At 42.3% G+C, this 13,370-nt stretch overlaps 1 protein-coding gene across 4 annotated transcripts in view; it reads left to right on the forward strand.

Annotated features, from left to right (window-relative positions):
* Positions 1–13,370, forward strand: part of LOC122536303 — a 179,207-nt gene that overhangs the window by 41,856 nt on the left and 123,981 nt on the right. For 3 of the 4 annotated variants that reach the window (XM_043668555.1, XM_043668556.1, XM_043668557.1), the window contains one exon: positions 474–4,057. In XM_043668555.1, coding sequence (XP_043524490.1) covers positions 474–4,057 — 3,584 coding nt within the window. Of the gene's footprint in view, positions 1–473; positions 4,058–4,163; positions 4,393–13,370 lie in introns of those variants that run through there. The other variant, XM_043668558.1, reaches the window with a different exon arrangement.

Consider the following 13,370-nt stretch of genomic DNA (forward strand, 5'->3'; position numbering starts at 1 on the left):
ACGACACGAAATTTATCGTACTTGGACCCATTATAGTTAAGGATTTCGATTCAAATTTAATTCGAAAGTAGTTTGTTGTTTATAAATCTCCTCTTTAAATTTTATATTATAAATCTATATAAAATTTCCCACGAATAATTACAAATTGGCCAGTTTGATTGTCGGTCGTGCTGTAACAAACACAGCGATACGCGAGTACTTTTTACAGCTAAATAATATTTCAATATAATATAATATTATAATTATATATTAATAATTAATATATTATTATAATACACATTATAATAAAATTAATCATTTATATATCAATAACAATAACATTATCATTATAAATAAAAACCAATTACTCCAATCATATCCCAATTTCATCCCAACGAATGCAATCGTAAATCTCCGATTTAAAACGAGAGAGAAAAAAGAAAAAAGGAGAACGTCCGTCGTTAAACACCTTGTTGCGAACGTGATTGTTGCAGGACGTGGAGCACCACGCGTGACCGCGGCACTCGTAGGAGATGGCGAAGGCCGGCTGATCGCCACCCCGGTGCACAAGGAGAGCATTGCGTCGAGGAGCAAGGAAGACCTGGCACAGGAGGCGGCTCTGGTGCTACAGCAGGCGGAGAGTCTTCACTGCGTGGCGCACGACAACCGACGATTGCCCGGCCGATTCAGCACACTTCCGGCGCGGCGTAACAAGAAGAGGCCGGAACTGCCGCTCGATGTGAGACGCAGGAGCGAGGAACTCGGCGCGACCACGAGCAGCGCTGATCTCGCCATCGAGGCGACACCGAGGCCGAAGAAGAAGGCATTGGAGCGGAGCGCCAGCGATGCCAGCAACGCGAGAAAGCAGCTGAGGGGCTCGCTGGCGAGGTTCTTCTCACCCAAGTTAGAGCGTAAACGGAAGCCGGTGGGACGTAGTGCGAGCGACGCGGCCAGCTCGTCGAGGTCTCATCGGAAGAGGAGTGGCAGCGAAAGCGAGGGATCGCATCTCGGCAGCAGCCGCGCGAAGAAGCAGCTGTCGCCGATAATTGAAGCGTCACCGTCCCACGTTGATCATCAGCCGTTCCATTTCGGTGGCTTGGAGAGCGGTAGTTCTCGACCAGAGGCGAAGAAGTCGAAGCAAGAGGAGAGCACAACGAATGCCGAGAGGAAGGTGAGCGAACAAACAGAGACGACAGAGACGAGAGAGAAGGTTGAGAGAAGAACGGAAGAAGCGAGTCGAATCGGGAAGCCACCGATATCGCCTAGGAGAGAGGGTGGTGGCAAAGGAGTGGTGAGACATATACCCATCGAGATCGAGGCGAAAGAGAACGAGAGGAAGAAAGAAGCAACAGCGCAGAGGAAGGAGGAGAAGGCGACAGGTCCGACTGTCTCGCCGGTGGCAAAGGACACTGGGATCGACGAGGTAGACAAGGTCGCCGCAAGTAGCATGCTGCACAGCAGTCGATACGATCTGCAGCAACGAACTGCGAGCGAGGAATCGACGATACACAAGATGATTCATCGATTGTCCAGCGATCGGTCGCCGCCGCCGCAGCTAACGAAAACCATGGTCTCGCCCGGGCCAGGATTCGGTCACAACAACAACCGGCCGTTCTCCTACACCAGACCGAACGAATCCTGCAGCCCACCGCCGCCGCCGCAGACCAACGTGATCTATGCTCAGGTGCAAACCGAGAAAAAGAAGGCGCAGAGAAGTCACTCGGACAGCGACGAGGGCCTCGGCCTTGAGCGGAAGGACTCGTCGCGCGAGAACAGCCCAGCGGAGAAAGAGTACCGTAGGACGGATTACTCGTACAGCAGCGACCTGCGTCGCAACAACGAGATCAACGCGTTCAAATCCAGGTATGAGGAGGACAGGAAGAACAGTGGCACGCACCCATTCTCCACCCATTACGCGACCGGCGCGCAGGATTACGCGAGCAGAAACACAGATGCGAAACGGCGTCACGAGTTCGACGACATCGACAGACGGCTGTACGACAAGCCGGAGAAGTACACGTCCACGGTGTTCGTTGATACGTCCGGCAGAGGCAGAGCCGATGGCACGGACGCCAGACAACGGGACAGCAACGAATTATTCTCCGGCAGGCAGGCCCAGAATATCGGTATATCGAACAAAACGTCCGAGCTGAGCGCCAGGCGCGACCTTCTCGAGTCGAGGATCAAGTCGAGGCTGCTTGCTGACGAGATGTTCGCTGCAAAGAACAGCGTGAACAACGTGCCGATCAAGAAGTCCGAGCACGAGATCATCGACAAACCGATCGTCCCATCGCCGGTCACACCGAACCGCGTCGCCTCGCCCAAACGCTACATGGACACGTACATCACGGAGACGCGCACCAACAGCAACGGCGAGAAGTACATTTTCGAGAAGGAGATACACGAGGACAACGGCAAGGTGTACGGCTACGAGAAGAAGATCACCAACAAGATCCCGTCGGACGGTTACATCGATGCAAAGCCGAGGGATGGATACACGGTGGAAACGAGGACGGACAAGTACGGAGACAAGTACATCGTCGAGACGCGTACGCACGAGGGTTATGCGGACGATCTGAAGCCGTTCCTCGGCGATAGAAGTAGAACCAGCCCGGAGGATCGATACCACGCTGCCAGAAACACGACCACCAGCCCTTATGGCAAGTCGTCCGGCCTTCGTCCGGAGGAGAGCACTGTTACTCGTCAATTTCGGGCCGAACAGTCCAGGGAAAACAACCTTCCTTCGTCGATAATCGCCAACAACAAGTTCACCGCGACCGAGAGGAAGTTCTCCAAGAGCGACGACTTCCTGGACAGGGAGGTGAGACGACCGATGAGAGAAAACGGCTACCTGCCGAAAAAGAAGAACAACAACATCGAGTCGATTCGCGGCATGAGCAAGTCGACGCAACGTTTGGACGAGGTGGGCGAGAGTTCGCGCGTCAGGGCGTTGAGGAGCGAGTACACGAGCAGATCGCACGAGAATCTGACCAGTCATGGCGATTACGTGAACGCGAGGGATGTGCGAAAGGAGAGATCGCCATTCGCGAAACGACACTTGGACAGCCTGCGCGAAGGCCCGAACGACGACTACGACACGGACATATCGCAGATGACCAGCAGTCAGTTGGAGTCCAAGTACTACAAGGAGACCCGCACCACTCAACGGTATACCAGCAGCAAGCATCCGATTCACGACGATTACGACAGTTCACCGCCGAGGATACGCACCGATCGTACCGGTGGCTACAACTCGAGCAGATACGACTCGGACACCACGGCAAGAGACTCGATCCGCTGCGAGACACGATACGACGAGACGTCGTCGCGCACATTAAGGAAGGAACATCGAAAGTTGGACGAGGATCCGAAGAAACCACTGAGACGGTCGCGCAACCGACTGGATTATTTCGACGATTCCGACGCGAGAGAGAGCCCGAGGGTGAAGGCTGGTGTCGGTCGGTTGGAACCGTTTGATGAGAGTCCCGCCAGGCCACCGAGAGCCTACCACGATGGCAGCAAGTCCCGACACACCAGGCAGGAGACCAGAACGCACACGGAGCGGCGACACCGCGAGACACGACTCAGCGACTCGGATCGGAAGGATCGTCTGGCCGATTCCGGAATCGAGAACGATTACAGGCGGGACTCGCAGGAGGTCGATCGACGGGAACAGATCGAGTCCGAGGACGAGGGTTTCGTCACGAGGCAATTTATCAAACACGAGAGACGGCACACCGACAGGAGCATGAATCTGACGCCGAACGAGCAACGGAAGTACGATAAATATTCCAACGACGCGGGCAAGTCGCCGCCGGTGACCGCGAAGCCGCCCTCCGGCGCGGACAAGAAGTACGAGAAGAAGGCAGCGAAGAAGAGTGGCACGATGAGCAAGGTGAAGCAGCTGTTCAGCAAGAAGGAGAAAAAGGCCAAGGAGGAGAAGAACAAGAAGAACGCGAGGGGAAGCGGCAGCGGCGCGCTCACCGACGACGAGGTGACGATCAGGTACAGAGAGTACCGAGGCGATCAGCTGAGGAGTGCTAAGAGCGCGCGAGACCTGGGCAGCGACATCAATCAGGTAGGATTTCCTCTCTAGCATCCTTCGAATTTATTTCCAAGATGTGCAGTCTTCTTCAGTGGCGTTTCTCGAAATGCCAAAGTACGGATTTATTCGGCATTTTTGGTATAGCCATTGCAATAATCGCCCATTAACAGTCACCCACATTCTGCACGAAGCCCAAAGACAGAAACACGGAATTAACGCAAACATAAACATCTGACATCTCAAAATGACGTACAAAGAGTTTTAAAATATCTCAAAAACACATATCTACTTCTATTACCTCGCTGTCGATTCGACGCAAAAGAAAAAGAAATGACGAAGAAGAAGAAGAAGAAGAAGTTACGTAATCTTGGATGATTGTTGAATTTATTATTTGCCCTTCGAAAATGAAATTTTTGGAATTTTCGTTGGACGAGAGGTAGGAAGATCTTTTTCTTCATTCGATTTTAAAAAATGAACTCTTTAACGCGTAAATTATTCTCTGATTCAATTTTTTTAATTGTACGTGAAGTATAACGTATAATCCCTGAATATTTGCACGGTTTATTATATATTAGATTCAATATCTCATTTCATAATTACACAATAGTGTTTATGTAAAAATAAAATATCGCAGTTCGATATTTAATAAAAGTAAATTACAGACATTGATGGTCGTGATATTTCAAATTGTGACATTATCTCGCAATAAAAGAAATTGCATTTACTGTTCGTTTCAAAAATCTTTGGATTTCAAAAAATTAGGACACCCTACGCTCCGCATATGCGTAATTATAATATTTTCTAATTGAAAAATTAAAAATTATCTATTTCGATCGATTAATTGATTAATCGATAAAATTCAACGATACACATGTATATACATACTTTGATTAAAGTCACAGAAATTCCTTCGATGATCCACGACACTTCCTTATTGTACTCGAGATGTAAACCGTGAAATCTTAATTGCCCCGCGTGAAACAGCCCGGAGGAAAAATACGCAGGTTGGATACATAGTAGCCGACGTGGCTATCTTTATATTACATACTAAAAGACAGAAATCACCGTACACGGGCCAAGATGAATAGCCAGGGACAGTCGTATAAAGTGTGGCTTTATAAGCTTCTTTTACAACCATGATCTTCGCGCTTATCCGATCGTCGTGGATCACTGCGAACGGTTCTCTTATGATCGTTCGAACGCAACTTCCGCAATAACGCGTGGAGTGACTGCACTGCCTCGCAGTTGTATCTCTGACGCACCTCTAATTTTAACGCCAAGTGTTTAAAACGTCGCGTCCTATCGATGATCCACGTAGACTCTGGACTAACGAAGTTTCTAAAACGTTACCAACGCGTGTAAATTGTTTCCCAAAGTTTTACAATCTCTAACAAAATCATCCAAATTGGCAAAATGTGAAATACGCTGTAAATATCATAGAGATGTGAAAAATTGTATTACATATTAGAAGCTACCAATAAAAGTTTATTCTTTGATGATTTTAAATTTTATAGTTTGTCGAAAAGTCGAAAGTATATATAATTATGAATTATATATAATAAGTATATATAATTATGAATTGCATGAAAGGACTAATATATATAGATATATTTTAAACAAAATTAAAGATTATAAAATTGTAAATAAAGAATTTTTTGTATTTTATTTAAAACTAATATTATATGAAATTTTGAGAAATACATACATATATATATATATATATATATATAGATCATACTATTCTAATTAAAATTTTATATAAAATAAACAAATAATATGACACGTGTACTTTAATTATTATAAAAATTTTAATTATTACTATTAACGTTATTATTTCTTAATTATCTTTTTTAAATGTCACACGAATTCTCTACAAGCCTGATTGTATGTATATATTGAAGAAAGAAGAGGACAAAAATGACCAAAAAGTCATTCGAGTTCACAGATGACGAATATACATCATCACGTGCAAATACACCTAAAAGTCGAAGTTCCTTTCTCGAAAACGCTCCATCTAAGAGACTCATCTCTCAAACACCGTTGTTCGTGGCCCTCCCTTATCGACGCTGAACGTCAGAAGACACTCCTTAATCATCGCCATAAATTACGAAGCAATTCCATTCAGCGCGTTAACCACGCGATTCAATTCACACACCGGTGGCTTCTATGCTTTTCCCGCTGGTGGCAGCGTGTTTCATCGCGTCGCTTGGCGAACGCCTGGCAGAGGCGTTGTTCGTGGCGAGCGGCCGAGACCCTTAGAAACCGGAAGCACCCGATAATTGGGATCTCATACCGTTCTCGAGCACACTAGGCTTGCGTCACGCCTAACTGTACACCATACGGTGGAGAGTAACCACACCGGCGGTGATGCTATTCAACATAGGCTCGCGTTCCCGCCCACGCTGTAGAAACGGTTATTTTTTTTTTTTTTTTTTTTTTTTTTCAAAATTCCTCACTCGTTCTTGCACGCCGTTCGCCGAATAGAAACGATATTGCTGGATATTGCGAATCGCTATGATTCGTGGAAGCAATACGGGATAAAATTCCATCTCTGTGTCGCTTTTAACTCTGTGTTCAATTTACGTCCTTTGGACCTCGTATTTGTTCTGTCGTTGACAAATTTCTTGAGCTTGAATACTATAGTGATACTATATGCCAGAGTCAGTTGTCCGTGTGTCGTATTAAACTTCGTATTATATTCGTGTTCCTTGGATTACATCTATTTCCCTGTGGTTAGGTACGAATGAAATTTCTTCAATCGTGTGCTAGTAGAATAAGCTGTCTGTGTTCAAACTCGTGTTTTTTGTATTATTTTCAATCCTGTCTAGCTCGTCGTTAATAAATTTGTAATCGCAGATGTAAAATTAAAATTAGTAATAATTTGTAACACCAGGTATAACGAATTGCCTATATATTACTTCTGATTTTAAACCATTTATAAAAGTAATAATTTATAACACCAGGTGTAACGAATTCCCTATATATTAATTCTGTTTTACTTTTAAACCATCTAAGTTCTGCTGTTTGAATTACTTTCAACTCTGTCGTGTTGTTCTAGAATTCCACAAGTCAGAAGATATTTTAATTATGATTGAAATAAAGTTTTCTTCGCTTGCAATTTAAATTACATTGATTTCATTAAAATATTTTCATCTTCCCTCTCCCACAAAGATTCCTCATCTTTGAAAACAATTAAGAAACAATTTACTTTGGTCTTCATATTTTATCTTTCAAAACTATTACATTTCCACTGTGTGAAACAACAAATGAAAAACGATCTTTCATTGGTCGAAATACGTACGTATATGTAGATACGTTTCAATAAGTGGAATATTCACGATATAGTCAGACTTCGCGTCTCTTAAATACGCTCGACGTGAAAGAAACGGCGCAAATCAGCTAATTCTCACGTAGAAATAATTACATACATTTATCAATCCTCTCTTCGTTGATAACTTCTGATTTCGATAATAACATTGCTCCTTTTAATTCATTTTCATCGATTCAATCGATGATTTATACACTACGTTCTTATATCTGTTACTTGTTGAATGAACGAAGGCTGCTAAATCGAACAGTACTCGGAGAAATATCGTCGTGGAACATTAGATAGCGGGCAATGTTTAGGTCACTTCATCGATATCGAACGCACCTATACGGTCTAAAAGACGCTAATTACTCGTGGTATCAACCTGTTCCCCGAGACTAAGCGTTGCGTCACGAGATCGCTCAGGCTCGACTTACGCTGCATTGAAAACGAACACACACACACACACATACACAGCTGAAGTATAAACTGCACATTATTCGATCGATTCCGTAATGCTGAAACATGTGAATGATATTTCTTACATACGTTACGCGGTGTATAATTACTAGAGTGTGCTATCGAGCTATTTATGACTTTGCAACGAGGCGCCCGATGAAATCCTATTTACAGGTGAATGCGTGACCAAATATCGTGTAATATTCACGCTGCTCTGTCGTGATTGTAAAATTGATTGTAAATCGATCGGCAAATATTCGTTAACGCTGTGACATTTAATTCGTGCGAGATTGATTGATTTCCTTGGATATTTGCGACATTCGTTTCTTGCGCAACGTTGTGGAATTGTGCAATTTTGTTTCGAACTGCGGTATAACACCACGTAACGCTTCTAATGTTCTGCGAACAAGTTAATACTGAAAGGTAGTAGTTTATGGTACAATCGTGAGAGAGTAAATAAGTCAAAACTGTTGAATGAAATCTTTTCGCATGATGCTTCACCTTCGATAAAATCGAACTTTTTAAGCATATTTAAATTGAATCAAGGAGGGAGAATACTAAAATTACATTCAGAAATTTGAATGAAGGCTAATTCTCAACCAAACACAATCAAATATTCTTTTCGAGGATGGAAAAATTTTACTCCACACTTTTGACTTGTTTCTGCACGCAAAATTACTTTCCATCTGAAATTAACCAAATTAAAATATACTTTACGACAAATTTTCAAATTCTATTCTTTTCAGAAACAAAGTTTCGAATTAAATGACATTATTCTTACGTTAGATAGATTTATCAAACTTTCTATTACCCAGATATTAATTTCTCACTAACGTTATTACAATAAAAATGTTACAATAAAACAAAATTTTCGTACTACCCAATTTCTATTCTACTTTTTTAATGTCTCCTCCTTACTTCAGTTTTCTACAATACAATCGCTCTCAATTTCTCACAGAATTAACTCGCAGACCGAGCGTACATCATCGTTTTATTCTCATTCGAATATCAAGAAATTAGCCAACGACTGACGTTAGGCTTGATCGATATACAATGGAAATTATTTATATGACGGTGCGCAAACACGATGAAGTCGTACAACGAAACTTACGAAGCAAACGCTGGTTACTGGTTCCGACCGGTAACGGAGCTTTCTCGATGTGTTCAGCTACTTGCACGAAGAATAATGATACAACGCTGAAACGATCATCGACGTAAAAGTCCGGTTGCATTCTCTCGGAAAGTGTGCCCCGCGCCCGAAGATTTATCGGACGTAACATTCAACTCATATGATAAATAATTCGCCGTTTATGATCGCGCCGGGTACATCCGTCTTCCAGATGGAAGTTTGTCCTTCTTGTTGCACCACCGTCCTCTCCCGTTAGCCGAGGACGAAGGTTCATCAAGGTCGTATACCTTGACACAGGGATAGCTTGCCACAAGTTGACAGCTGGCATAAGTCCTCGCAACAGCGAATTATTCGTATATATTATTATTAACTGGGTAAGTTATAGTTGTACATTGTCGCATTTTCTCGTTCTTTTATTGTTAATTTTATTGATAATTTAATTGAATTTATTCGTTTGAGTATAGTTCTCTAGATGTGACAGTAATGGATATATTATCAAATAATGGGTTGCCATAAATTGATGATTGATATAATTATCATATTTATTATTAAAGAAATTATTGTAATTTAATTTAATTTAATCTATAGTCATTTGCTAATGAATATATGTGGCATGAGTTGTCGCAAGTGGCATAACTTCGAGCAAAGGGATGTTAATAAACTGTTATATTTGAAAGAAAGTCTAAGTACAAAGTGTATATAACAGTAAATAAAAATAAAATAGTTAGATATTCTGCGATTTTAGCATATTAATTTATAAATATTCATTTATCTCCCATTTATCTCTAATTTATAAAAACTACCTCCCCTCTTGGAGTTTCATTGTCACTTATTACAAACGTTTTAATACAGCCACGCGTATAAATACTACAAATAATAAATAATACTATAAAAAATAAATTAAAAAATAAATAAATACTATAAATAATAAATAATACTATAAAAAATAAATTTTTAATTATAACCCAAACCCATTAGTATTATATATAGAGTGAGATTGTTACAAATGTAGCATCACTAAAATACCTAATTTCGTCTCTTGACTCTCAGCAAAAGCAAATTCACAGAGAAAAAGTCACAAACTCCCTAGCAGAGCTCTCTTAATAAATACCTCCCCTAACTCGTCTTTGGCGAACGCGAAGAACCTCAGTGCTGGCCTCGATCAATTCTATCATACATCAACTGCAATCACCAGTAACATCTTCTATGAAACCACGAGCCATTGATGCAATCGGCCGTAAGCTCGTCGATCGAATTATCCGATCGATCGGGCCGGTGTCGGTACACCTCGCCGAGGTAATTATTTCCACGCAACGAACGGAGGGGGCCCGGTGTTACTCGATTCCTCCCTCGACGAATCTCCATCCAGCTGCAGGCGTTGTATTTCGCAAACCAGGATACTCTATCGACGTGTGTTGAAAAGATTAATGAATCGAATACGGCGATGGCCATACACCGTGCTCGAGTCGAGGTCGAGAAGAAGAAAATAAAGAAAGAAAAAAAGAAAGAAAGAGACGGTGAGAAGCGAACAATACGCGGGATACGCGGTGGAAAGAGTGTGGTAAAATCCATTTGCATGGTCCCACGGTGGAAACGGGACGAAGGTTGCGAAACAACGGTTGTTGTTGTAAAAGGTTTCCGCGATCGGAACAGGTGGTTCCACGCGGCGGGAATCACAGCTGCGAATTGAAATTCCCTTTGGTCCGCTGGTAACTGACAATTAATGATCTTGTTTCGCCGTCCAGTGTACCAGGTCTGCCTTGAGATTTTTATCTCCGCCATCTCGCGCGGCCGCGTAATGCGTTTTTCGTGTACGCTTGCTATAATTCAGCCTTGCCTCTCGTCACTCCGCTTTTATTATCCGTTGCACGATAATATATCCGAGCTGGTGGTTATAATTGGGATTGCGTAACGGTTAATTACACGCCGCTGGGATACAAACGAGACTTTATCTTACGAGGGTGTTTTGATAGTTATCTTCTGCAGTGTAGTGACTCTTCTTTTTCTTTTTTTTTTTTTTTTTTTTTTTTTTTGGCATATTGCAGTGTCAATCATTTGCGTCAACTGCGTGATGGGACGTTGGTTTTTATCTCGACAGATCGGAATCGAAGGTTGGGAGCAACGATTTTATTTCGGCGAATTTTTTATCTCGACAGTGTGCTCAGGTTAGTCTACAAAACGAATTGTTGAACTTTGTTCAAGGTTTGGTTGAAATTTTAGGAAAAATATTGGACTTCACCGACATTACAGGTATTTGATCATCTCAGTTATAGTCACACCCCACGCAGTAACAAAGAAACGTACTGAAACTTGTTGCAAGAAATTAATAATATACATATATAAATAATAAGCAGCGCATGTACATCTTCCTCCGTACAATTAAAAGATATATTTCTCGAAAGAGAAAAATAAAAGAATTTGTACAGTACAATTTATACTCATAGGGAAAGGGTTAAATCATACGAAGAAACATTTTCTCCCAACAATATTCTTCCACGAATATAAAGCAAGTGAGCGACAAACAAGAGAAACTGTATATCGTCGCAGAAAGGAATTCTGCAAATTTTTCTAATTGCACGTAATTGTTGAATCATCCTTCGTGAAAAATCTTCTTAACCAGAGTGGTAACGACTCGTGCTGCGAGCCACAACAACACCTCGGGAACTGTTTGTCGCCTGGTGAACCGAGTTTATACTGCGATAGATTTTAGTCGTAAGCCGAGTTTGGTTTTATGGGAAAATTAACGAGCCAACCGCGCCAATTAACGCACGGGATCTTATTAATCGGTACGAGAGAGCTGTTTCGTATCGGTTTTATTCGCCGCGTGTAAGCCACGAGTTTAAACTGGTTGTCTCGGATTAGGAATGCCACTGTTGTTTCGTGCATGGCGAGATTAGTTGAAATTGATAAGCCGAAAGGTTTATCCGATCGCGTTGGCCAGTTGAATAGGTGTAACTGAGGTATAAATGGACCAGTTTCTTATCTTTTGTCCTTCGACTCTTGGCAAATATGCGTGTAAAACTCGTTTTTCCTTTTTAATTAATTATGTCTTGAAACTGGCGAACACTGGATCGTCCAGTAGCTTGTTAGAGATAAATTTTTTTATCTCCATCTCTCCTTTTCTCTTAGATTCTAAGTCTCGCCATTTTTTATTCCTTATTTTTTTGAAGTTTCCAAATTTCCAATATTTCAATCCGGAAATCATTAAATTTATAATTTCGCGCGCTCTTATGTTTTTAATCCTCTAACTCTTTTTCCCCCCGTATTCCTCGAATTTTAATTCCCTGCTCCCAATCCATTGCTTCTCCGAAATGAATAATTCAAATTTCTAATTTCCCGTTTTGAAGGTTCTTGAATGTCCCAACTTCTGGGAAGTTTGTCACCAAATTTCCAAATTACCAAAATCCGAAAGCTCGTCCCGGAATTTTACTTGAATGAAGTAATCATCAAGTTCTCAAGCTGTCGAATATTTCCAAATTTCTAATTCCTCGTTTCTCAAACTCTCAGATCTCAGCCCCGATTGGACACGTTTCCAAATGTCGGAGCTCCGAAATCTGGAAACGCGGCAATTGCCACGTCACGTGCGTAGAAAGTGGCTTGGGGCAGCGGCAATCAGACGGAATAATCGACGAAGCTGGTGGTCCCCGTGTTTCTCTCCTCGGAAGGACTTCTGCCCCAGCGGCGTGCACCCCAGCAGGTGACTACGTATCTCGCGCGCGACGAATTGATCAAGTAGTTTCTTAAGCGCTGCGATCGCGTTCAACACCTACGCGCGTGCATGCGTGCGCCACGCCAAATAATATCTCGGCCGATCCACGCCCAGGTGCAAAATGTTCGCGCACACGCGCGAATGTTACGTGCACCGCGGCCTGTTTTCGCAATACTCGGAAGCGTGGATGGAGAAAAGATGGAACTCGAGAAGAAATATTATGCGAAAATTTTCTTTTCTTCTGGTTCCACTGATATATATTGGGTGGTCACTAGACTGAACGATATAAAACAAAAATTACGTTTACAAACGCATGTTTCTTTAAATTTTTTTGTTATTTTATTTGGAAATAGAATTAATGGATTTTTTTAGTATTACGTGTGAAGAACATCCCTCAAGTTATGATTCTGTCAAAGTTTTTCAGTTTTTCAGTGGCCACCCTCTGTAGTGTGAAATTCGATCGTCCTTATTATATTGGTTAAGATTCATGAGGATACGAAATATCAACTCTGGAATTTCGACGAAAATATCGTTCTATTTTCAATAATATTGTTATGAAATTTTTGAGACATATACATATATGTAATTCGTTGGGAGTGAAAGATTTTTACAAGGATTTTTACAAGGATCCAGATAACTTTGACAGATATATTGACCAAGATAAGACACGCGATTCGTAAAAAAACACTCGCCTTTCAACGAATTCCATCGTCAAAATCAGCACACCGTGAATTTACATAAC

Source organism: Frieseomelitta varia, unplaced genomic scaffold (assembly GCF_011392965.1).
Source record: "Frieseomelitta varia isolate USP_RPSP 00005682 unplaced genomic scaffold, Fvar_1.2 scaffold_821, whole genome shotgun sequence".
In the NCBI taxonomy this organism is placed as follows: domain Eukaryota; kingdom Metazoa; phylum Arthropoda; class Insecta; order Hymenoptera; family Apidae; genus Frieseomelitta; species Frieseomelitta varia.